Source organism: Artemia sp. Qi Xiang Cuo, chromosome 6 (assembly GCF_049724085.1).
Source record: "Artemia sp. Qi Xiang Cuo chromosome 6, ASM4972408v1, whole genome shotgun sequence".
NCBI classification, from domain to species: domain Eukaryota; kingdom Metazoa; phylum Arthropoda; class Branchiopoda; order Anostraca; family Artemiidae; genus Artemia; species Artemia sp. Qi Xiang Cuo.
In genome coordinates this window covers 71,824,267-71,851,167 of record NC_142799.1, presented here as the reverse complement: position 1 = coordinate 71,851,167, position 26,901 = coordinate 71,824,267, and the positions used below count along the sequence as shown (strand labels likewise).

Below are 26,901 nucleotides of genomic sequence, written 5' to 3'. Positions count from 1 at the left end.
TATAGAACCTTAATGAAAATTACACCATCATATTCAGCGTATCAGAGAACCCTACTGTAGAGGTTTCAAGCTCCTATCCACAAAAATGTAGAATTTTCCATTTTTTGCCAGAAGAAAGATCACGGATGTGTTTGTTTGTTTGTTTTTTTTTTCCCAGGGGTGATCGTATCGACCCAGTGGTCCTAGAATATCATGGGAGGGCTCATTGGAACGAAAATTAAAAGTTCTATTGCCCTTTTTAAGTGACCAAAAAAAATGGAGGGCAACTAGGCCCCCTCCCACGCTAATTTTTTTCCCAAAGTCACCCGATCAGAAATTTTGAGATAGCCATTTTGTTCAGCATGGTCGAAAATATGATAAAAATGTCTTTTAGGATGACTTGATCCCCCAAAGTCCCCAGGGGAGGGCTGAAAGTTATGAACTTTACTCAATGTTAACATATAGTATTGGTTGTTGGGAAGTATACAGACTTTTTCAGAGGAGATTTTTTCTGGTAGGTGGAGGAAGGAGAGGTTCGAGGGCTATATGGCAGGATCTTTCCATGAAGGAAGTTTTCATGGGGGAAGGGACATTGCTATGAAGGGGGCGCCGGATTTCCCAGCATTATTAAAGAAAAAGATCAGGAATTAAATAAAAAAAGACAAGTTTTTCAACTGATCAACTGATTGTGATTAAGAGGTCATTTTTAAAGAACTGGAAAAAAAAAATTCGAACTATAGTTTGAAGAGCAGGGTATTGACTAGGGGGCGAACCCCCTAATATACGTGTTAAAAATTTATGAATATAGAAGTTCGTTACGTAAGTTAATTCTAAGTTACGTATATTTATTACTAATAAAAACGTTCGTAAATAAAATTAAACAAGTTTCGAGAAAGCCATTTAACCAAATATAATATGCAAATTTTGTTTTAATTATTCATGTACGGTGAGCCAAAATCAAAACCTGCATTAATTCAAAAACGTTCAAAAATTAAATAAAAAAAACAAGTTTTTTTAACTGAAAGTAAGGAACGACGTTAAAACTTAAAACGAACAGAAATTATTCCTTATATGAAGGGGGCTGTCCCCTCCTCAACGCCTCGCTCTTTACGCTAAAGTTTGACTTTCTCAAAACTCTATTTTTTAAACAATAAAAAAACTTCACCGTAAAGAGCGAGGCGTTGAGGAGGGGACAGCCCCCTTCATATACGGAATAATTTCTGTTCGTTTTAAGTTTTAACGTCGTTCCTTACTTTCAGTTAAAAAAAACTTGTTTTTTTCATTTAATCCAAGTAAGAACCGAGTAAGTAAAACCCAAATATAACGAAAAACTTGATTGTGCCAAAGAATTTCCAAATGTACTGAGGGCCTTTGATTTATACCAAAAACAGTACAACTGTAACGCGTTGGCAATGCTGATCTTGCACATTTCTGCTCAAAAAAGTATGCACGTATTATAATTAAAATATTTCTCAATATCTTAATTAGATTATTGGAACCAACCCCAGTTTTGGTTAAGTAAGGCCTGGGTGCTTACTGTGGTACTTACTAAGAGTTGTCAACTCCTTGGCAGTTAAGATCCTATTTCGCTAAAAAGCTCTTGTCACATTAAATATGCCTTCTTGTGTATCATTAGTTGTTTTGTTTATTGTCTCTTAATTATTCTGTCTTTTATGTTTTGCAACTAAGAATTTCTCAATTTTGACGCAACATGTAGTCTCATTAAGTAACTAAGATACTAAATGGATAATACATTATCCACTTGTATTGTGCAAGATAATAATCTATTTCTTTCGTTTATTTCTTTTCTCCGGCTTCTGTTAAAAATTAACAAGACATGTCTCCAAGAGCGCCGGCAGAAAATTTTCCATGGGGCGGGGCAGACGCCAAAATAGTAGTGGTGGTTGGGTGACAGGGAATATATTTCAGAATTTTTTTTTTTTTTGTAGGAATAAGTTTGTTTTTAAACACTCTAGGAAAAGAGTCTCAAATAAAAAGAGCAATTAAATTGCAGCAAAATGAAACAAAATACAGTAAATTCTAGACTGCAAGGATTCCTGGCAAAAGGATGAATTTGTTTAATCAATAATATATTTAATTATTATGCATTTAATCTTAAAGGAAAATCAGATTCAAACCAAAATTATATAATTTCTTATTACTTACGTAGATTATAACAGATGTAGCCTATACTTGTCTTTATGCAATTTCCTACTCCTTAGAACTGTTTACAGAAAGAATAGAGATACTCAAAAATCATCCTGCCTGCATAGATACCACGTCTTGATATTATACCGGCCAATGTATCTCTTTCATAACAGGACAATTCTCCCCCTCGAACTTAAATCCCTTATATATTCAGACATTTAAAAAAATTACGCAATAGGGAAAGAAAAACAAAATTTTAACTTACAATCCAGCTGTTAAATTGACCCTCTTTTTCTCTAGCCTATTCAACTAAATAAAATGAACAGGTTAAAAAAAAAATTATCCACAGGAGAATCTTATCAAATAGCTTGTGATAAAAAATTGGAAGTAAAAAGTAACTTGACCCAATATTCACCAAAACTAAAAATGGAATTCTCTTGACAATTGCTTCACCGACAATAAAAGCTTTTTATGCTGATTCAAAATATATAAAAGTATTTCAGTTTACTGTTACCCACCCAAAACTAAAAATTTGAGAAAATCTGCCTGATTTTTGAAAAAAGTGAGAACACCCCCCAGAAAAGTGAGTGATCTTATTCAAAATCCCTTTATTAGATACATCCTATGAGAGAACCCTACCATAGAGGTTAGCTCCTACTCTTCAAAATTCAATCTTTCGCAGTTTTTTTTTCCAGAAGAAACATCGTCGATGCATGTTTATTTGTTTTGCTTTTTCCCAGGGGTGATTGTATCAAGCCGAAGGTCCAAGATAATTGGGAGGGAGCTCATTGAAACGTAAATTGAAAGCTCTTTTTTAAGTGACCATACAGGTTGGGCCAGGGGAAAGTCTAGTTTTCTGCCGTTTTAGGGCACCAAACTACGACTTTACCCCAAAGAGGACGAATTTGCAATCAATTTAAAATTCTAAGATTAAAAGTATCAATAACTATATTTTACGTTTCCCAGTTGCAAAAGAAGTAATGCCACACGGTGGCAGTACTGGATTCTACCAAGTTGATTCACTTTATTTGTAATGAAATTAGGCTACGTATGGTGATCCGTAATTGCGGATCAGGTATAATGAGGGGAGAGTGAGTCATTGTTTAGATGAGGATAGGGTAGATTTCTAAAAAAGCGCATTTTAATGGACACACTATTTACTCTTCATGAGGCTTCAGATAAATGTTGAAAGAGGTAGGGGGAAGTCGGAATTAATTAAAATGTTTCTCTATACAGCTAAAATATTACATCCCCATATCTATCAGCACAGAGGTGGAAAAGACAAGGCAGGCCATCATCAACCCCGGCAGAAAATTTCTTTATGGTAGCAAATACTGCTAGGAGTTTAGTTTTCAGCAATTTCAAATGGTAATATTTTTCTTTTTTATATGAAGTACTTTAATATATTTAAACAAATGTATGTAATGAATTCATCGATAAGAAAATCCTATTGTAGAGGCTGTGATGGCTTCAGTTATGTAGAAGATCAATGGTCTGTCTCCTCCTTAGCTCCTTTCTCTTTACTGTGAAGTTTGGCTTTTGTCCAATTTTTTTAAGAAAATTCGCAGTTGGAAAAAAAAAAGATTTTTCAAAGCACTAAAAAACTTTTGTTTAATGAGCAAGGTGTTGAAAAGGGGACAGTCCTCCTTATATACAAAGTAATTTCAATTTGTTTTAAGTTTTTAACTTGATCCTTACTTTAGTTTATAACCTTTTCTATTTGTTCAAATACATTTCATGAAACTGTAAAGAATTATGAATACAATACTTTTGGTAACGCCGAAGAGATTAATATTTCAGTGATCTCTGTTTGGATTTTGATGGGTAATCAAACTGTTCGTGGTAAAGAATTTTAAGTAAGGAGACATTATTATGTATATGAGGGGGGTTGCCCCCTCCTCAACACCTCGCTCTTTGAATTTTGTCTCATTTCTTTAAAAACGACTCCTGAGACACAAGGTTTGTTTAATTAGAACAATACATAACTTTTTTTAAAGTGCCGAAAAGTTGTCGCTTGAAGATCGAGGTGTTGAAGAGGGGGCAGCCCCACTCATATATTTAATACTTTCTGTTCGTCTTAAGTTTTAATGTTGCTCCTTACTTTCAGCTGAAAAATCTTGTTTTTTTTATTTAATGAAAATTAGAGACAAACATTTTCTAAAAGCAATGTAAAAAGTATGTCAATTAAAGAAATAGTATAAAAAAAATTAAAAAAGTAAGCAATTACAAAAAAAATACACAAAACAATAGCCTACTTGCAAAAACTAAGATATGAACTCCCAGCTGTCAGTTCTGTTGAACAATGCCGAAGTGTTGGGCTGATATTTTTTTAATATCGACAGTTTTGAACTTGGTTATCAAACACCAAAAAATATAATGCCTTTAGACTACTCAGTGTTTATAAAAAGCAACGCATTACCAAAGTAGTTTGTTCAAAGTAAAACGTTAAAACTAAGATTATCAAATGAAGTAAAACGTTAAAATTGAGAAAATCAAATAAAAAATCTTTATTCAATATTTTTAGTTTAATTTTGAATACCGAAAACCCATACATTTGACACCTTTTTATTTCATAACTGTAAAAAATTAAATCTTTTTCAAAGTGACAACTAGGTAAATACAATCACTCCTGGAGAAAAAAAATGATAATAAAAGACAAAAATGTATCCGTTGAGGGAGAAAAAAATTCCCGGCATTCGGTTCAGGGGAAACATTTCTGATTATTGTGGCTTCATATATCAGCTTATAGGTACTCTTGCAATGCAGAGCAAAAGTTGACGACATATTTTTTACCGAAATTACCCCTTACTAAGTTGTTTTCTACAATCATACGAACTATCTTGTGTACTAATAACTGCACTAATTTTCTAATTAACAAATACATATTTAGGGTCACCATAAAAGCTAATTCTTAGATTTAATGTTATCAATAGTTAGGCTCTTATATTTTCGCTGTTGACAAGGATCGTCATTTACTTACCATTCGTTACTATGAAAAATTTGATGGCTTTTTTTGTTGTTGCTCGAGCCAAATTATATAGCACAATGTTTGTGGGAAACTGGAAAGGGATCACTCAGTCACAAATTAGAAATTATATTTTCCTTATTAAGGGTCAAAATATATCGGCAGGCAGCCAACAATGGGCAACACACATTTTTCCCATGGTTTTTCCCTATTCTACTCTCTTTCCTTGGGTTTCCTCATAATTATTTTATAGTCACAAATATTCAGGGGGAGGGGGCCATGGCTCCCCCTGCCACCCTTGCCGGCGCCCATGCATGTCTCTTATTCAGCCCAATTTTCTTTCCAAATATGATGCATTTTTTTTTATTTGATTCAAAAATTTGACTTTCGGAAAGGAGATTATTTTTGTCACTGGTGTCAATTCACGGAAATTAGAGATGAGCAAAAGTGTATTTCTCGCATTCTATAGAGGATGTTTTATTAATTTTTTTTCATTTTTTTTATTTATTTTTTTTAACGAAGGTACCAAAAAAGTCATTTTTCAATGAAAATACCAAAAAACAGCGTATTTTTCAAATCCAGGGGGCGAAGAATCTTGGGGGGCAAATACTACCCACTGCCCCCATTTTATTGACACTGCTAGTTACAGAAAGCTAGAACTTCAGTTAAGAATATTAGTGAAAAAGCTTTATGTTTAATAGAAATGAGAAAGGACTTGTACAAGAATTATCTGAGTGATAGATCACATGAAAACAAAAGAAATGTAAAGAAAGTGGAGAAAGCATTGAAATATGAACTAAGGAGGTGTGAAGTGGAGGCCATGGATAAAATTGCCGAGGATTTAGAAGATGCAGCTAGACGGCATAATAGTAAAATATTGTACTGGCACGTTAACAAATTGAGAGGTAGTAGTCAATCCGGACTTGTCCCAGTTAAAGATAGGAATGGGGTGGCAATTAGCTATAAGAAAAAAGCTAAAGCGAGATGGGCCGAACATTTTGAGAATTTGCTTAACCGAGATAGAGTTGCAGGAAAAAATATAGAGGAAAATGAAAAAGTTTGTGATACCTTGGATGTGAAGGAAGATTTGTTTTGTGAGGAGGAATTAGCAACAGTACTAAAAGAATTAAAGAATAATAAGGCTCCAGGTGCTGATAGGGTAGTAAATGAGTTTCTTAAATATGGTGGCTCTGAGGTTAGAAATAAGTTATTGAAGATTATGAATATGATTTTTGAAAAAGGGGAAGTACCTAACGATTTTAGGAAAACCTTAATTAAGCCACTTTATAAGAAAGGTGATAAAAGTGAGTGTAGTAATTATCGAGGCACTAGTCTGGTCTCTGTAGGTAGCAAATTGCTTAGTAATATGATACTTTTTAGACTGAGAGATGCCGTAGACAAAGTTTTAAGAGAAGAGCAGTGCGGTTTTAGAAAAGGTAGAGGATGTGTTGACCAAATTTTCACTCTTAGGTTAATAATTCAGAATTGCCTAAGTTTTCAAACACCTTTGGTCCTCAGTTTTATAGATTATGAGCAAGCGTTCGATTCTGTTGATAGAAGAGCTTTAGTAAAGGTTTTATCCTTGTATGGTATACCAGACAAATACATTAAAGTGATTAGTGCTATGTACGAGAATAACACTGCTGCGGTTAAGGTAGGAAATGAGGTTAGCAGCTAGTTTTGTATTAAATCTGGAGTTAAGCAGGGTTGTGTTCTATCCACCTTTGTATGGATTATTTTGATGGAATTTGTTTTAAGTAGAGCAGGAAAGGCAATGGGAGACAACGGAATCAAAAGGGGAGGAACAAGTCTCCTGGACTTGGATTATGCTGATGATTTAAGCATCCTAGATGAAAGTGTGAGCAGAATGAATGAAGTTTTGGAGGTTTTGCGAGTTCAGGGTGCTAGAATTGGTTTGAAAATTAATGTTAGGAAGACTAAGTCACTAAGGCTAGGAATAAGTGAAGATGAAAAAGTGACGTTGGGTAATGACAAGATTGATCTTGTGGGCAGCTTCACTTACGTTGGTAATATTATTAGTAAAGATGGTGGGAGCAGTGAAGATGTTAAAAGTAGAATAGCCAAGGCTCAGGGTGTTTTTTCACAGTTAAAAAAAGTCTGGAAGAATAGGAAGATAAGTCTGCAAACCAAGATTAGAATCTTAGAAGCTACAGTGATGACAGTGGTCAAATATGGCTCTGAAACAAGGGCGCTCCGAAAAGCGGATTAAGATGTGCTAGATGTTTTCCAGAGAAATAGCTTACGGATTGTTCCGGGTACCCAGTTGAATGACCGTATTTCATAAAATAGGCTATACGAAAAATATGGTTCAATACCGCTTTCTAGGTCTATAATGAAAGAAAGGTTGAGGTGGTTAGGGCACGTTGTGCGGATGAAGGATGACAGATTGCCGAAGATTGTCCTTTTCGGACAACCATCTAAGGCTAAACGGAAAGCAGGTCGTCCCCGTCTGGGGTGGGAGGACGTCATAAACAAGGATTTAAAGGAAATGGGAACTTCGTGGGCGGGTGGGAAAAGGGAGGCTTTGAATACATTGGTGTGGAGGAGGAGCTTGCGTAGCTGTGTTGGCTTCAGGTGGCTTGGTGCTGCGGTGAGTTGTTAGTAGTAGTAGTAGTAGCTAGTTCAAGTTAAGTTTCAGACTTCCAATTGCCACCGGACTGTGTTTGCCGTAGTCTCATAAGTTTAATCTTGACTGGGAGAGGGAGCTTTTCTTTAAACTATTAAATAAAGTTTTTTTTATTATTCCGCAACCCACACAAAAATCCCGTGCACTTGCCTGTCTGAGGTGATAATGGCTATGCATAAAGTGCAAAGAACACAAAGAGCAGAAAAAATGAAGAAAACAAAAAGAAAAACCACTAAACGATAATTGTCTGAAAATTACCGAGAAACGGTAATTTGCAGCTTGTAAATGATGAAATCAAAGCAGATTTTCCGGTAAAGGCATCCGCTATAAGAAGATGGCCAATAGTTGGTGATCCGATTTCTGTATAAGACGGGAATTCCCCTATTTGCGGCAGCCCGAGAAAATTTATAGAGCGAAATTGAAAAAAAGAGGCTTCTTACGGTCCTAAGTTGTACAATTTTTGTTTTGTCTATTATAAAGTATTTTATATAACTTGTTTAAGGTAAGTATTTAGTTAAAAAAAAAACTGAAGAGAAAAACAAAATAAAAAGAAAGACGAAAAGAAATTTTTTTCTTACTTTAGCAACTGAGATAAATAAGTACTTACTTACCTATCCAATAACTTAGGACAAAGCAGTATAACCCCACAAACAACCAAATAGAAGTGTCCAAATTCATGTAAGATTATTATTAATAAATGTAAGTCCTCGTAAAATCATGTAAGTTAACATTCCGCAGGAAAATATAAATATTTCTTTATTAATCTTCTTTGTTAATTTAATTATACCAAATATCATTTCTTAATTACTTTTTTTTATTTTTTTTGAGGACGTACAAGTCTAAAGCATCAACTCCAGATTATTTTAAACCACGAAGTAATTCTCTCTGATATGAATATTTTTTTTTTTCTATTTAATGGTTCGTTGAGAATGTCCATTCCGTGATAAAACATAGTAATTTGAAGACTATTAATTCCGTTCAAATACAGAATTGAAGCGTCGCTGAAAAACCCTGTCGCTAAAGGCAACCCAAAGACAGCCAACAAATTAAAAATATAATTCCTTGCCAGTTAAAGATTAATTTCTCTTAAATGTTGACTATGTAATTGCAAATACACGTACTTTATATTTCTATTTACAATTGCAGGTTTACCATACAGAGCATAAGCAGGAATATATTTCATCCATAATAGCAAAACTGGACAATAAATCTCGTGAGTCATATCACAATATAAATCTGTCAGTTCGCCTATCCCCCAAAACAGTAATTCATTTACAAAGATAAGGTTTATACTTACGTTTGACCCTAAGTCTGACTAAATCACTGGTACTTTCCCCCTCTGAATTAGCAGCATAACAGCTATACATTCCCCCTGTTGTTCGAGATATCCTTTGTAATACCAAACTCCTGTCACTAATTATAACACCAGCTGAAATATTTTGAGTCAATGGAACGCCCTGAAAAAGAATATGAATATTAAACTGGCGTTCTTCATTTTTCATAACATGTATTCTTGTTTAAATTTATTTCTCTTTGATTTAAAAAAATACAAAAAAAAATTTGCGAAAGACGTATACCACCTGGATGTTACAAAATTGTCGTTTATGCTTAGTTTTCCTCAATAAGAAAAATTATAATATATCTAGCATCGAAGCCTGTCGGAAGACAGGCGTAAAAAAAGGCATAAAAAATACATTTCATTCTAGTCCTCTCCGAAAAAAACACTGTCACAGGAAGCTTCAACATGATTCCTTCACTGTGCGACAATTAGGATAGAGTTACCAAAGCAAAAACTTTAGAAATAATCATTTAAGAAAAGAAAACACCATCCTCGCCCCCTTTAATCAAAATCTTTATCCATCTGCACTAGTAACATAGTTTAAAAGCAATTTGATCCTGCAGATGCAACTTTCGCCAAAAAAAATATATATTCTCGATAGTTTGTTTTTACCTACGGGAAAAAAGCTTAACGTTGGACTCAAACCCATTACCAGTTGAAACAAAAAATCTGCAAAATGTATCTTTTGTAAACTACTTGGAATTCATAGAGCTCCTTGATTCTACAAAAAAGACAATCTAGGGAGGTTATTTTTTTTTTTTTTTACAAACGAATTCAGATTGCCTTAATTTTGACCTTAGTTTAATCAGATTAAAGCTAAATTTGATGCTACTGAAATTCTTTATTATTTACTGTGTCAAACTTCATTAAACCCCTAAAATATCACCAGCCTGTTTTTCCAAGCATATAACACAACCAATAAGATAGGCCTATATGCGATGCATATCAGTCACCAAGAAATGTCATGGTAGTTTGTATCGGCAGATATTTATTTTCAAACACCAGTCAAGTAAATCCTCGTCCATAAGTTTCCTTGAGGCAACTCCACAATGTTTCAGCACAAAATTCCTTATCAAATAACCCCCCACACTTTTACAAATCCCTGCCATGCAACTGCTCACTTACATGAGATCCACGTGGCGCGCTCAATCCACGCAAGGCTCCACCATGCAACTATCCATCACAGACTCCCCACCCACACTGCTTCCCTGCCAAATGACTAAGCACAAAAAATAAATATCTCAAATTTCTATCACCCATCCAAGTTTACCAGTTAATAATATTTGCTGGAATTCGAAGCTTTTTCAAGATTAAATTAGCAGCTAACAAGGTGGCTATCCCCTTGGAACAAAATGATAAGTCGAAACTCTTATGGAAGATGGGAATAGCGAACCCCTTATCAACTACGAACATACGGTGTCTTAATAAGGGCAGTAATGTCTATATTGTCGTATTTTGGAGCAGCTCGTAGGAAAACCTGGAGAATGTAAAGCAATCAAATATCAGTTGCCAAAGAAAAATCATTAATGCGAGCTTCCATTGTAATCTTAAGGAATAAGGAGGCTTGGAAATTGAATAAGTAAAACTATTTAGTACAATAGAAGAATTAGAAACAAAGCAAGGAAGTTGGCTATTTTTTACAAGAAAATTACAGCAGCACAGATAAATAGAAAGTTTCCTTTTAAAAAAAAGGTTGCACGAAATGGAGTCAATTAGGGAGGGGGGATAGGGAGGAAATTTGTCCCCTATATTTTTTGCCACCGTTTGGGGTATTTTCATTGAAAAATTAAAAAAAAAACGAAAACAAAATTGACCCCCAATTAGATTTTGCAAAATACTTCCTCGTTCTACATTTTCGTGAGCTGAGCCACCAGGACCGTCACGTATGGTGGGAGGGAGACCCCCCTATTGTTTCTGGTCACTCGGTAACAAAAGAAGTCGGAATAGTGACATGATATGTACTGAAATCTGAATCTCGGTTGGTAAATGGAGTGGTTTTACCGACTCGGGCTGTGATTTTACGTATTGTATTCAAAATGGACATTATGCTATTTTTTGACAAAAACAGTCGGCAAAATTGACCAGCCAATCGGTAAAATCTCTTGCCCCCCTTAAACATTTTGGCTAGTACGACCCTGTGAGCCACTAGTTATGCCTTAGAACTTATTGTTATTTTTATTGGCTTAGAAGTTCATACAAAATAACCAATCAGGTTGAATTATTGCGAATATGGATTAAATTAAGATAACAACGTACATCCCACAAAAAGTATTAGAACCGATCAGGTTTTAAAAAGGTGGAGCTATTTGTCTCTCCGAAAACAAAGAATAGTATTATTGGCTTACGAAACTAACGTCACTATTTAAAACCAATATACGTAAAGCGCACTTTTTAGCACGGCAGTGAGGGATTGTAATTTCTTCTTTTCTATTTGATGCCACTATGTACGATGGAAAAGGATAGTAGCGTTTGCAGTCATTTGAAATTATTTGTGGAATTTTGATAATCGAATAGTGGTACAATTATTAAGTAGTATAAACAACTAGTAGGATAATTAATAATTAGATAATAGTTAGGAAATAATATAGTAAGTAGAGAAAAATTCCAGACTAGTAATAGTAGAATAATTAGTCATAAGAATAATAACTAAAATAGTTACTTGATGTAAGAGACATTTTTGTGTGTGTCGTATGGGTGATTTTTTAAGGAAGGTATTTGTGCAGCAGGGGATTTATGTATCGCAAAACGGGTGGCAAGGAGGTATTTATTGGGTATGACAATATGAGTGACATGTACACACAGTGGCGTCGTTTGGGGGTGGCACGGGGGGGGGCAGTTGCCCCCCAATAAATTGGAAAAAAGCTATTATATAGCCCATGCCCCTTGACTCTCTGGATGTGGAACTTTTTTGCCCCCTCAATAAAAATGCTGGAGCTACGCCCCTGTGTACAGATGCAGGATGAGCATTTTACAGGTGGTAAGTTGTGCGGTGTGGTGTTTTGCAATAGGGAGTAGTATATTTTGAGGAATTTTGTGGCAAGATTTTTATTGTGTGTGGTGATTTGATTGATTGTTACACATACAGGACGATCATTCTACGGATGATAAGTTGTGTGGTGTGTTGTTTTGCAACAGGTAGTGTGTTTTGAGGAATTGTGTGGCAACGAAGTTTTGTATGGAAGGAGTTGTGTGGCAAGGAGGTTTTGTATGGAAGGAATTGTTTGGCAAGGAGCATTCTATATCTGATGAGTTGTATGGTTGGTCTTATTGCGATAGGAAGTAGGTGAGGATGCATTTTCTGGTAGAAGTTTAAAAGAGGTATTATAAGGTGTGTGATTAAATGGTTGATTTGATCATCGTTACCATAGGCTGGATTTTCAATTTTTGTTTTAAATACTATTAAGTTGCGTAAAATAGTCGAGCGTAGAAGAATCATCTTTGTTTAAGAATTGAACAAATATAAAGTGTTGTCTGAGTTAGGTGCGAACAAAAAGACAAAAACTCAAGAGGTTAATGTAGTCATCTGTAGTTATTTCTACAACTACGTATTTTTCATTAAGGCAACGCATGACAAAGCTTTCAAATTTTTACACTAGCAGGAAACAACTGAGTGGATAGGATCCAACTTACAAGAACCTTGGGTTCTGATTAAATTAGCTCTAAAGATATAAAATATGAAGATTAAAGTGAAACACAGATTTCCTCCAATAATTTTTAGATCCTTCATAAAATCAAACACTCCGTGATGGTAAACTATAAGTAAGGAGCAAATTGTTCTAATAGAAACAGAAACTCTAAAAAAAGGAGTTTCGATAACAATATAAATATTAAACGTATCTAATTCTTAAGGTAATTTTAAACATCTAAAATAAATTAAGTTCGAAGATACCCTTAAAAAGTTATATTGGCTGATTTTCGAAAATGAACAAAAAAAGCCAAAAGGGCGAGGAATTTTGATGATCTTCGCAAGTGATATTTTATAATTTTTACGTATCCTACCCTTTTTGCTATTCCAATAGATTTGGCTCGTATCAAAAATGAGTCAAAATGTCCAATAAATATCCCTGCTGAGACTGAATGACCCCTAGAGCCCCTGGGGCAAGGATCGAAAATTCTGCAAATCGCTAACTGTTTATAGATGGACATTACGATGGAAAACGGGGCATTTTTAGTCCTGGATATCGAGTGGCTTAAAACTTTTGGTGATTATTAACAATGAGTAAGCTATAACACTTAACCTATTGTTTTGAAGGAGGGGGGGGGGGATCAAAATCCAAAATGAGCCACAAAATGTTTCGTTGCTGATCAGAAATCCAAGAAGCTAAAATTAATGATCAAGCCAAAAGTGAAAATAAGAGAAATTTACTGCAATTAGGACTACCGTCACCTACACCATCTCAAGGCCAAAATGTCATTAGCGCTTTACTGAAAACAAAATATGTTTTAAACATTTTCTATTTTATAATTGAAAAAATTAATTGTAATAAAAAAAAAACTGCTGATACTTCCAGGAATCAATACAACTGTGAAAAGACTATTTGCAACAAAGAAGTTCTTGTGAAGAAAAAAGTAAAGAGAAACTTTAAACCAATGACGAACAGAATCAAAGTAAAGTAGGCTAGTATTTCAAACCTAAAACGAACAGAAATTACGACAAACAGGAGTAGAGCTAACGCCATCTAATCCTTCTCAAGGTCAAAGAACTTCCTTCTCTTTTTTTTTTTTTTTTTTTTTTTTAGGTTTCAGAGGGAGGAAGGCATAACAATGCTCTTATTTACAAACTTTGATCAGCCTTGTGAAATCATATTTTGTTGCTGTGTTGATCTTACAAAAAAAAAAAAAAAAAAAAAAAAAAAATACAGCGCTCAAAATACAAAATGTTTTCAATAAAGCACAAATGAGGTTCTGACCTTTAGAAGGTATAGGGGGCAGATACCCGACTCCTGATTGTGGTAAGTTTTGTTCGTTTAAGTTTGGTTAATCATAATTTCTGTTTGTTTTAGAATTCTGTTCATTTTATATATCTGTTTTCTATATATTTCATTTTAATTTCTGCTTGCTGTTCTTTGAAAAAGTTCTTTTTTGGAAAGCATTTCTTTTTCGATTGGTTGCAACTATGTACCTAAAAATAGTTAAAGAATCATTAATCGGTGAAAAAATGCTCAAAAGAAAATTATAAAAGTAAAGGGTTATTCGTCAGAGCAGGCACTTTTACTGATTATGATATTTGGTTAAATATCTTTAACCTACATAAACGTTCAAAACGCGCCTATGGAATCCTCCTATGAGGGGAATCGGAAGAGGGGAAAGCGGTTGCAATATTGACTTACTCTACTTTTCGTTGCTCCATAAGGACAATCATCGAAAATTTCTGTCGAGTCTGGTCTACGAGAGCTCCATCTCTCTATCCCTCCCCACGCCATTGATGGGGGACAACGTCATTAACGTTGTTGTTAATGTAAAAATTACGCAAGTTGTTATATCCGATGAAAATAACGTTATATCCGATGAAAATAACGTAAATGGTAAAAATTACGCAAGTTGTCAAAACTGCCACTACTTCAGCAGTAGTGGCAGTTTTGTGATCAACAAGGAATTTCATTCCTTGTTGATCAACACCAATCTGATGAAGAGGAGTCTCTACCTGATGAAATTCGATTGTCGATGAAATTCGATGAAAATGATTGTCGATGAAATTCGATGAAATTCGAGTCTCTACCTGATGAAATTCGGAAGAGAGCAAAATACTCAACAAGGAATAGATAGTCCTAATTAACCGACGGCAGGCCCGTTGAAATTTTCTCGATTTTCAACAGCAATCCCACCATGATGTCATCAAATTTTGCATTGAATCGTACTTCAATGACTCTTAATATGACTCTTCTGACAATTCACCCCTCCCCCTTCTTATGAGTCCCATATTTAAGCTAGTCTTAAGATTTAGGCATATTTTCGGCAAAAAGATTATTTTTGTTTCAAAATTACGCAAGTAGATTACTGTGTTTACAAACCTAATCTAATTGTTTATGGCTAATGTCATCACCCCTTACTTAAGTCTTCAAAATTGTATTATTAATTATTTCATAATTAATGCATTTGGAACTTAGAAAACGTAGGTAAAACATTGACACTAGAACAACACAGACAAAAATTGAATCAGAAACTAAACTTTCGGACAAAAGACCGTAAAGACGGTAGCCTACTACTCGTTGTTAGATTGTTAAATTAACATAGTAGAAAACATACCAACGAATCCTCGTTGGTAGACTAGCAGGGCCGTATCCAGGATTGTTTTCGGGGATTGGGGGCTTACAAAAGGATTTTGGTACTGATGCATTATGCGGGCCCACCGCTATAAAATGTATCAAGGAAAAAAAATCACGAAACCCGTCAAACGGATTATTTGCAAGAGACCGCTATAGACAAATGATTGCAAAGCGTTGTTTCTCAATGAGTTACAATATTTAAACGTTTGGTTTTTGGGGTTTAGGGGTAAAAAGGTACCTAGGTTAGGTTTGGTGTTTTATATATGCTATGCTTTATCCCCCCCCCCCCGCCTAATGTGCAAATATATAGCCCAAATTTGTTTCTAAACTATTATATATTCATCCTATTTTATTTTATTTCATTAGTATTAACCAAACTTGATTTCTTCATGGTGCTCGCATAATGCACCAGTAACAGTATTTTTTCGGGAGAGGGGGGTCTACAAAAAACAGTACTTGTTTAGTATCCGGTAAACACGCAAGAAGTGAAGTTTGGTTAATGCTAATGAAATAAAACAAAATATACATGATAAAAATATTATAGTTTAGAATCAAATTTGGGTTATATATTTGCACATTAGGGTTGGGATGGTGGGAGTAAAGTATAGCATATATGAATTACGTAACCTAACCTAATCTAGGTAGGCCTACCTTTTTTTGCCCCTTCAACCCCAAAAACTGAAGTTTAAATATATTCCACGGAGTGAGCAATACCTCACTAGGCAGCGAAAACCTGTTTTTCATATAGCATCTTTGAGATTTCGATGCTGTTCTTCTCGCGTGCTTACCAGATTCTAAACAAGTACCAAAAAACTTTAAAAAACGTATCATTTTTTTTATTTTAATTTTTGTTCCGTTTTTCGGAGTCGGACAAACATTTCGGGGGGGGGGGTTAGTAAGTACAATTTCACCGTTGCATTTTTACGTGGCAAGATTCCGACAGGGTCGTTGGAATGCTGTTTTCTTTTCCGGAAATTGAAATACATTTCCATTTTTTTATTACGTATGACGCATTTCATTACGTATTCGAGCCCAAACAAATAGGCATATCTACACTATTTCTTGAAAGTGAGTTAGAAAGGGAAAAAGATTCTGATAGTACATCTCTACGCCACGGTTCTAACTTGACTTGTTCAAACTTGAAGAGGAGACTAGTTTTTTATACGAGGTAAATGAACGCGTAAGTACATAGAAGGGCTTCATGCCTATCATCCCCTCTTCTAAGATATCAAGCATTTTCTAATTTTCAAAATTTTGTTATTCGTCTTTGTCATTCCTTTCATCCAGATGCATTTTTTCATATATTCGGTAAGACGGGGGGGGGAGGGTTATCGAACATGGTTAAGACAAAGTATGTTTCAGCGTGTCTACCAGAAAAAATAAATCTAAAAGACAAACGTAATGGTACACTGAAAAAAAGCCACTTCATTCAGCTAGACATTGCTATTTTGGTACTGGTGCTTTATATGGTCACTTCTAAAAAGTCAAGTTTGGTTAATGCTAATGAAATAAAATAAAATTGGATGAATATATAATAGTTTATAAACAAATTTGGGCTATATATTTGCAAATTAGGGGGGGGGGGGTAAAGCAGAGCGTATAATAAATACGTAACCTAACCTAGGTACCTCCCCCCCTAAACCCCAAAAAACAACAGTTTAAATATTGTAAACTCAATGAAAACCACGCTTTGCATTGTATTTCTCTATAGCGGTCTCTTGGAATTAACCCGTCAGGCTGGTTTTTCGTGACTGGTTTCCTTGTAAACAACCATATAACGCACCAGTACCGCTATTTTTACAGATTCACTGCGAGTCATATCACGATTCACAGCGAAACACAAGCGAACGGTAACCGTGAACAGAGTTGTCACCGTCAGTAGGATTTTACTAGATCTAGTAAAAAAAAAATCTAGTAAATTTAGGGGATGTAGTAAATTTCCCGAAATCTAGTAAAACTAGCAAAAAGTCATGATTTATAGTAAACAAAACTTTTTTTTATTTTCCTAGAATTCAGGGAAAAACATTATCATAAACATATGACAATTTACAATTTTGCTTGTCTGTCTTAGAGACAAACAAGCAGTCACCTATTTTCATAAACAGACACTTCACTTCCGGCGTTAAAGGTCGACAAAATCAGCTTTCTGTGTATCAAATCTTACCAACTAAAAATGAAGCTATAATGACAATTGGATTTGTGATGATTGGGAATCTATTGGAACCAAAACAAAAGTCAACCACCCGAGGGGATTAGGTGAATATCCTCAGTTTGAAAATTTTTATTGAGGAAAAAGGAGCCTTCTGAGAGAAATTAAAAGTAAGTAGAAATGTAACATTATATATATATATATATATATATATATATATATATATATATATATATATATATATATATATATATATATATATATATATATATATATATATATATATATATATATATATATATATATATATATATATATATATATATATATATATATATATATATATATATATATATATATATATATATATATGTATATATCCAAAAAAGGATTTTTGAACTTGTAGGTTTCCGGAATTTTCAATCATACTATGAAAACGAAAGAAAAGAGGAAAAGAGAAAAAAAAAGAAAAAAGGAAAAAAGATTTTGAAAATCGTATTGATTATCGATCTAGTAAATTTTTCCTCTCCGATTTAGTAAATTCTTCCAGGTCAGAGTGGCAACCCTGCCGTAAAAAAACAATAATTTTGCTCTCCTGCAAAATACCGATGACGTAATCGACTATTATATCGTAAGTTAAAATATTGTCATCGATAAAATATTGTATCGATTGTAGTATAATATCGAACAGCAATCGTGAAAAAACTTTGCTGTTCTCTGTTGTAGCAATACCAATACCTAGGTGATGTCAGATACAACCTTTCCTTTGAGGCATAACGAGATAAACTTTGTCTCAGCAACGCTACTTTGGAGTATTTCTAAGATAATCGGCACAAAAGAAATAAAATCTTGTAGATGTTAAGTTATGGTATGAAGGAATTGGACAAAAACAGTAACAAAAAAAAACCGGCTTTACCATAAAACTATTCTTAAAAAAAAACAGAAATAAAAAAAAAGTAGTTATAAAAAGACAACAAAGTGTCCAGAAACTGTGTGTCTAGGCTATTTGCACTTTCAATTTTTTTTAGAATAGGCCTACAAGAACTAGACCATTCACCAGGGTCGTATCAAGTATTTTTTGGGAGGGGGGGGTTAAAATGATTTTTAGGGGGGAGTGCGTTACAAAAAACCTTAAAAAAAACTCATCAAAAATTTGTTTATATTCATTTTTGCTACGTTTTTACGAGTCGGACAAACATTTCGAGAGGAGGAGTTCAAACCCCCTAAACCCCACCCCCTGGATACGGCCTTACCGTTCACACCTGTAAAAACTTATGCATGTTCAAAACATTTCTACAAATTCTAAAGGAAGAAACAAAAAGACTAATAAAATATACAAAGTACATAAGAAATTACAGCTAAAATTGTAAGATTCTTCAAAGATTGGAGGGTGGTCATCTGTCCAAATGCTCTTACCTGCATGCTGGCTAGCCTTGATGCATTGCCTAAACAAAATTGCACCAGTCTTGTTCATTTGCTGTTCTGAAGTAAACACAACAATAACAAAATGGTTACTTCATTGTATTTAGAAACTGTCTATTTATTAGATCTTCACCCTCGCTTTTCGTTTAATTGAGTCCCAGTCCCAACCCCCTTAATTCAGATATATTAAGTTATTGTTTAAGCAATTCGTTACTTAAACAATAACTTTACAGATTTTCTTAGTATTTGCATTGTGTTTTGTACATGTGTCTCATCAACAGCTAGTTCATAATGCTCATATGAAAAAAAAAAAAAAAAATCAGTGCATTTAATGTTTAGCCTATGGCAATGTCGTGGCATTAGGAGGGAACTGGGGTCGATTAAACTGAATTAGCTGCTTAGAGTCCAATACCTAAGACATTATATGAACATAATGAAGTGAGTATATTGTTATTAGACTGTTTAGTTCAGAATAGGGCGAAATCTAGAATGCTACCACAAAATTTTAAAAGTCATCAAACAGTTCATGGTAACGAACTGTAAATAACGAGCGATGTGGCTTAATGCAGGCACGTACGCGGGAATTTGTTTCGGGGGGGCCAAATCCTTCAAACCCATTATTCTGTGAGAAAAATCTGAAAATTATGGGAAAATGAAAAAAATCGTGAGATTTCGGGGGTGGGGCGGGCCCGGAGCCCCCCCTGCGTACGTCCCTGGCTTAATGGTAACTGAAACTCTAAGAAACAGAGTTCTTAAAACAAGAAATGTATCAAAAGAATCGTGTTTTGATGCTTATTCCAAATATGTGACATTCATCGAATCTAATGGTACCCATCCAAAGTTACGAGCTTGTGAAAGGCTGCCTAATTTTTAAAAAAGGGGAAAGCCCCCAAAACATCAAGTGATCTGCATGAAAATCACTCCATCCGATTCAGCCTACCAGAGAACCCTACTATAGAGGTTTCAGGCTCCTATGTACAAAAATGTGGAATTTTGCATTTTTTGCCAGAAGAAAGATCACGGATACGTGTTTATTTGTGTTTATTTGTTGTTGTTTTTCCCAGGGGCGATCATATTGAACAAGTGATCGTAGAACATCGGGAGAGGGCTCATTTGATCGGAAATCAAAAATTCTAGGGCGCTTTTTAAGTGACCAAAAATGTTGGGGGGGCAGCTAGTCCCCCTCCCACACTCATTTTTCACCAAAGTCACCCAATCAAAACTTTGAGATAACCATTTTGTTCAGCATAGTCTAAAAATCTAATAACTATGTCTTTGAGGATGACTTAACCCCCCACAGCCCCTGGGGGAAGGGCTGCAAGTTACAAGCTTTCCCCATTGTTTACATATAGTATTGGTTATTGGGAAGTATACAGACGTTTTCAGAGCAATTTTTCTGGTAGGATGGGGTCAGGGCAGTCACATGAGGGATATTTCTATGGGGGAAGGGAATCTTCCATGGAGCATTCCCCAGCATTATTTAAAAAACGATCAGAAATTAAATATAAAACTACTTTTTTAACTGAAAGTAAAGAGCAACATTAAAACTTAAAACGAGCAGAAATTATAACGTATATAAGGGGGTCCCCCCGGTCAATACCTCGCTCTTTACGCTAAAGTTTTTTTTTTATTACTTTTAAAAGAGCTATTTATTCTAAGTAAACGGTCCTTGTGATTAAAGAGTCATTTTTAAAGAATTAAGAGAAAATTAAAACTTTAGCGTAAAGAGGGAGGTATTGACGAGGGGTTGACCGGGGTAACACCCATCATATACGTAATAATTTCTGTCCGTTTTAATATTGCTCCTTACTTCCAGTTAAAAAAACTTGTTTTTTTTATTTAATAACATCTAGAAGCTTCTCTTAAATACCTGAAGTATAAATTAATAATCAACGTATCATTCTAGATCCCTGTCTAAACGCATTAAAAATCCATAGGCAATTAATCAGATCTGTTGAAGTCCAACTGCGTTCCAGCTTTGTCAGTTGTGTAGTGCCACTTTATCATCCGAGATTCTCTGCTGGAAACTGTGTGTTACATATTGTTTGTTCCGAATATTTATAGCTTTTATTTAAGAAAGCTGTTTAAAGTATGGACTAATTTATCAAATTTCACCAATAATATGGCCCGTGAAATACTTTTGGTTTTCAAGACTATAATAAAATCACTTAAATAAACTGATTTAATTAAAAACAATTTTTTCATCAATAGTATTTATAACCAAAAATATATAATAGGCATATCATTTAAAGTGCGAAGAACATCAAAATAAAAACGTCTGTTTGCCACCTTCGATCCATCTTCGGTCTATTCGCACCTGAAAACCGTGATTTTTTATATTTTTCTTTCATTTGTCTTTTTGGTTTCTTCATCATGAAGTTTTTAAGGTAGTATGTTGTTTTGTCAGTGTTGCAACGTATAAATGCCAAAATAAATAAGAAAAACTAATTAGTTGAACCTGACAACACTTTTCGCAGGTTTTTCTTTATTCTTGACCCACATCTGAATACCCTGATTTCTAAGATTTTTCTTTTACTATTTTTATTTCTTTGGTTTCTTCACCATGAAGTTTTAACGGCAGTATGAAATTTTCGTCAGTATTGCCACGTTTAACCGTCAAAATAAATGAACAAAATTTCTAAGATTTTAATGAATGAACCGGAATAAATGAACCCTGATTTCTAAGATTTTTATTTTATTTGTTTCCTTATGTTATTTTCGTCAGAGTTGCTACGTATAACCGTCAAAATAAACAAGCAAAACTAATTAGTTGAACCCGACAACGCTTTTCGCAGGTTCTTCCTTATTTTTCACCCACCTGTAAAAACCGTGATTTCTAACATTTTTATTTTATCTGTTTCTTTGGTTTCTTCATCATGAAGTTTTCACGGCAGTATATTCTTCAGTGTTGCCACGTATAACCATCAAAATAAATAAGCAAAACTAATTAGTTAAACACTTTTCGCAGGTTTTTCCTTATTTTTCACCCACGTTTCTTGTTCTTAAATCTGATGCCGCTCTTACAAAAACTGCATACCTGCAAATGGTCGTCTTTGCATTTTTACAAAATATTTTTTGTAAAAATTTACATTTTTGGTAGTTTCAAACTAAACAGTTGAAAAATTTTTTATTTGCACTGTCCTAGGTACTGTAACAAAAGAGCCACAGGTTTGGTTCCAAATCTGTCCGACTTACTTTCCCTTTTGATAAAGGTTCTGAAAGGACGTGGACCACTTTTAGACCCAAACAAATTTTGTCCCCATTGTGAGAATGAGGTAGATGGAATAATTATGGAATATATTGTTTGCATTTACCAGTCTTTTACATACTAGATTGAAGTTGTTTGGAAACTTTAAACTAGAATTTACGGACATTCTGTAATCTATAAACGGAGAAAAATATGCTTGGAATTTAAATACGTATACTGGCAATTAAGAGCGGTGGCAAGGTTTGTCTTTTAAATCAGCGTAGATTCAATTAGTGTCATATAGCGCTCTCTGAGGTAATAAAAAAGACGATCTCCCCTTTATCACCTCCACTATCCCCCTGAAACAAATTTCAGCTTACATAATTGAGCAGGTAAGCCACTCTTGATACATGATTCTCGACCACGCTCAGTCACATCCACTACTTGAACTTAGGTCTGGTTCAATTGCTTCTTTTTTCAAGGGGTAGTTTTAACCATTGAAATACTTACATAGGGGAGGGTGAATACATTTAAAAAAATTTTTGTGCAAGACTTAAGAAGACTATTTTTGTCAAGAAAAAATGTGACCTGTAATATTCTGTAAACATGGGCGCCCATAAGCTGAATTCCAGGGGGGGGCAAACTTCGTCTAATTGCTACTTTTAATGCTATATAGTAGAAATCTCAGAACAAAAATATAAAAATAAGGCAGCATCATTCAGCCAGGGGGGGGGCAAGAGCCCCCCCCTGCCCCTCCATATGTGCGCCCATGTCTGTAAATTACAGAATATTACAGGAATAAAATATTACTGTAAAACCTGTAATATACTACACAGAATATTACAGGTTTGGACTTAATATTTTATCGTCTCAGGAGGGGGAAATCTTTGCCCTTTTGTACGCAATATTCCATGTCGGCCTAGCAACCATGGAAGATTACTTTCGTTGTAATCAAGAAAGCAAGGCCATAAAGCTTTTTTTATATATAAGAAAAAAACATTAATACTTAAAGCCCCCACTCAATAAAGTTTATATTCCTATTAGCTTCAGAGCTAAGAACAGTCATAAAATCTCTCATAATAATGCAAAAAACATTAATGAATAATAGAGCATGGGGTTTTAAACGGATTTAATGTAGCCTAAAAAGAATTCAAAAGGAAATTTTTGTTGACGGGAACAGGTGACAGATTCCCAAGCAGTGTATCAAATGTCTTCCCCCCCCCCGTTTATGAACCATTGAAAAAAAACGAGGTTAAAACCTCTGCTAGCGGTTCTTCAATATGCCGAATTTGATGGTGTAGTTTTCGTCAAGATACATCTTCTTTTTAGGGAGTTTTTTTTATTATCTAAAATCATACACATTTTCTCAGACTCATTTTTTATAGGCTCTAAAATTAATTATCACCCAAGTTACCCTTAACAAATTTTAAATATTTATAATCATCATCAAAATAAAATTCTTGATGCATATATCGTCGTCGAAATTCCTTTTTTTTAGTTTCGGTTACTATCAGCAAGTGCGTCTTTTTACTTAGAATTCATTACAACGAAGCATCAGAAAAAGAAGGGGCAACATCAATAATAATAATAATAGAGAGAAAAAATAATGGCAACAATTATTTCGGTTGTTTCAAAATTACAAGGTTTATACACAGGTTCCACATTTTCGTCAGTGTTGGCATATTGAATCGTGAAAATGAATAAGTAAGATTAATTAGTTAAATTTGACAACGCTTTTCGTCTGCAAAAATTTAAACGTTAACAATCTGTTCAATTCCCAAAGGCCAAGCTATTTGGTGCCTTGCATTTTTAGCTTATTTTTCATTGTTTTTACACCCATTTCCCTTTTTTAACTTCGGGCATATTATTACCAAAAACTTAAAAAATAAAAATTGAATTTTCGATTGTTCCTAATTTACTAAGATACACATGGTTGTGTAAAATTCCACATAAAAAAAATCAAACAACTAACTATTTTCACTGTTTTTCTTACTTTAATAAACAACAGAGTAGGGATTTTCCAACGGGATATAAAACAACCTAGAAAGAAAACCTAAGGAAATTTTTGTTGACGGCAACAGGTGACAGATTCCCAGGCAGTTTTCCGCCTTTTATTATGAACCATTGTTGTCCTGGCTTTAAGAAAAAAAAAGCATTGTGAAATCTCTATTAAATGCTTTTAATATGATGAATTTGATGGTACAATTTTCACCAATATATTTTCCCCAGCTGGGATATTTTCCCTCTTTCCCATAGCTTCTTACGGGTAATTCTAAATCTAATACATTTTATATATTTGGAATCGCCATGAAAATCCATTTTTTTATGTACTTACTGTTATCAAAATTCCGTCTTTTAAAGTTCTGATCTTAACTTATAACCGTCGCTCTTTCCAATAATAAAGGTATTATAAATATATATATATATATGGCTTCAATATATGGATTCTCATTGTCGCTTCTCTTCTAAACACAGGACATATCGCCGAACCTTTCATTTGCCGACTTGTCTTCATTATGTCAGACATATCACTGAACCTTTGTTTCTTTTAATTGTTCAGGTGGTGAGACAAAAACTTATTTTTTCCAACGATTTACCTAATCCAAGTTTTGATTTTCAAAGGTATGGTATGCATTGACGACCTTATCCATGTCAAAATCAAAAACCCAATAATAATCGCTATCATTTTCAGTTTGTTTGGTTCGATTTAACTCGGCTTGTTATTCGTCATTATGAAATACATATCGCCGAAACTTTTTCTTTTTTTTAAACAAAGGTATGGTACGCATTGATGACCTTATCCATGCAAAAATCCCAAACCTAATCATCATCGCTATCATTTTTAATTTTGACACGCTTTGATTCACGCTGTCCAGGTTGATTTTCATTGACTTTCTGACCACGTGTGTCTTTGCTCTTCATTTTCTTTTTTGAGACATCATTTTATATATATAAAAATGATGTATATATATATATATATATATATATATATATATATATATATATATATATATATATATATATATATATATATATATATATATATATATATATATATATATATATATATATATATATATATATATATATATAACATGAGCCAGGAAATCCAATGGAATATAATACAGCCTAGAAAGAATGCCAAGGGAACATTTTTGTTGATGGGAGCAGGTGACATATTCCCAAGCAATTTATCACGCGTCTTCCCCTTTTTTTATGAGGCATTGCTTGCCTTACTTTTAGAAGAATCATAAGAACGTTCTTACAGCTGCGAAAATACAATCCGATGTCAACGAAATCTATATTCCTTAAAATTACTGTTTTGCATTTTTTTCTTCTAATTGAGTCCGTTTCGATTGTGACTATTAATCTTGATTATAGTCACATTAATCTTTGAGCACGTCGATTTTAGTTGGTCGATTAATATTGATTTCGACCCTCGATCTCTACTTTAATTTGAGTCAAAAAGTTGATATGATTCGTATGAAATCTTCATTTCTTAGAGGTAGAGTTTTTATGTATTTTTCTAATTATGCGTATTACTAATTCTAATTGAGCATGATTCGAGTTGAGATCATTTAAATCGATATGAAATCTACATTTCTTAGAATTAGAATTTTGCTTAATTTTCTAACTAAGCGCATCTCGATTATGAAGTTTTCAGTTTTTTGCCTATGAAATTTTGTTTTAAACAATTCTCTTCTATCTTTTTTACGATGCAGGGTGCTTAGTTCACTACGGTGCATAGGTTCATGAGTTAATAAAGTCAAATGAGTCAAGTTCTTATAGATTATTTAGCTGCTTTTCATATGTCTCCCAAAGGAATCCCCATAACCGCAACCAAGGTTAAAAATAGTAAAATTGTAGGAACACTTGGAAAAAATCATACCATTGTCAAATTTGGGCAGAGAAGGATAGGAGGATATCCCGCTTTTGCAAAATATACAAGCCGAGAGATAGCTTTAGCGTTATATTTAAAAAGGAATACATTTTCCCTTAGTGATGTTTTTTTCAGACTAAAAAACACGTATCTAGTGATTTTAAACTTAGGTTGTTTAAAACGAAAATATCCTTTTTTTGCCAACACACCTCAGGGACTACTCCGAAAAAACCTTAGACAAAGAAAAAAAAAATCAGTTTATATTTTCTAATTCAGCACAAAAAGCTCCTCTAGAACTATTTCTAATGTGATAGATGTCAAATGATAATGGATGTTATTATGAAACGTATGGATGTAGTTGAATGAAAAAACATGTAAGCCAATTAATACTGAACAAAAAAAAATGAATAAGCGAAGCTTGAAAGCAGGTGTACCCTGAAATTTTTCTGAGCGAAAGAGGGGAGTCAGGCCTACACATTTTTGTGCACGCTTTGTTTTGAAATGTCCTACAATTTTGCACTTTTTATCTTCAGGGGGCTAGGGGGCTTGATCTGCACTTCTCTGCATTCAATAAAAAACAAGTTTTTTCAACTGAAAGTAAGGAACACCATTAAAACTCAAAACAAAAAGAAATTATTTCGTATATGAAGTGGTTACCCCATCCTCAATACTTTGTTCTTAGCGCTAAAGTTTTTAGTATTTTTAAAAAAAGCTTCCGATTCTAACTAAACGGCCACTGCGTTTCAGGAGTCGTTCTTGGGACAAACAGTCAAACTTTAGCATAAGACTTTACAGGGGTGTTTTCCCCCTTTTTCGAAAATCAGGCAAATTTTTTCAGGCTCGTAGCCCTATATGGGTACCGCTAAGCTTAATGAATCTTATGCATTTGGAATCAGCATAACACGCCAATTCTTTTGAT

The 26,901-nt window shown here is 34.1% G+C and overlaps 1 protein-coding gene across 1 annotated transcript in view; it reads right to left on the bottom strand.

The window, feature by feature from the left end:
* Positions 1–26,901, bottom strand: part of LOC148951571 (adhesion molecule nephrin-like) — a 286,912-nt gene that overhangs the window by 41,753 nt on the left and 218,258 nt on the right. The window contains exon 9 of the mRNA XM_089091200.1: positions 9,037–9,196. Within this exon, the coding sequence (XP_088947326.1) occupies positions 9,037–9,196 (160 nt within the window). The remainder of the gene's footprint in view (positions 1–9,036; positions 9,197–26,901) is intronic.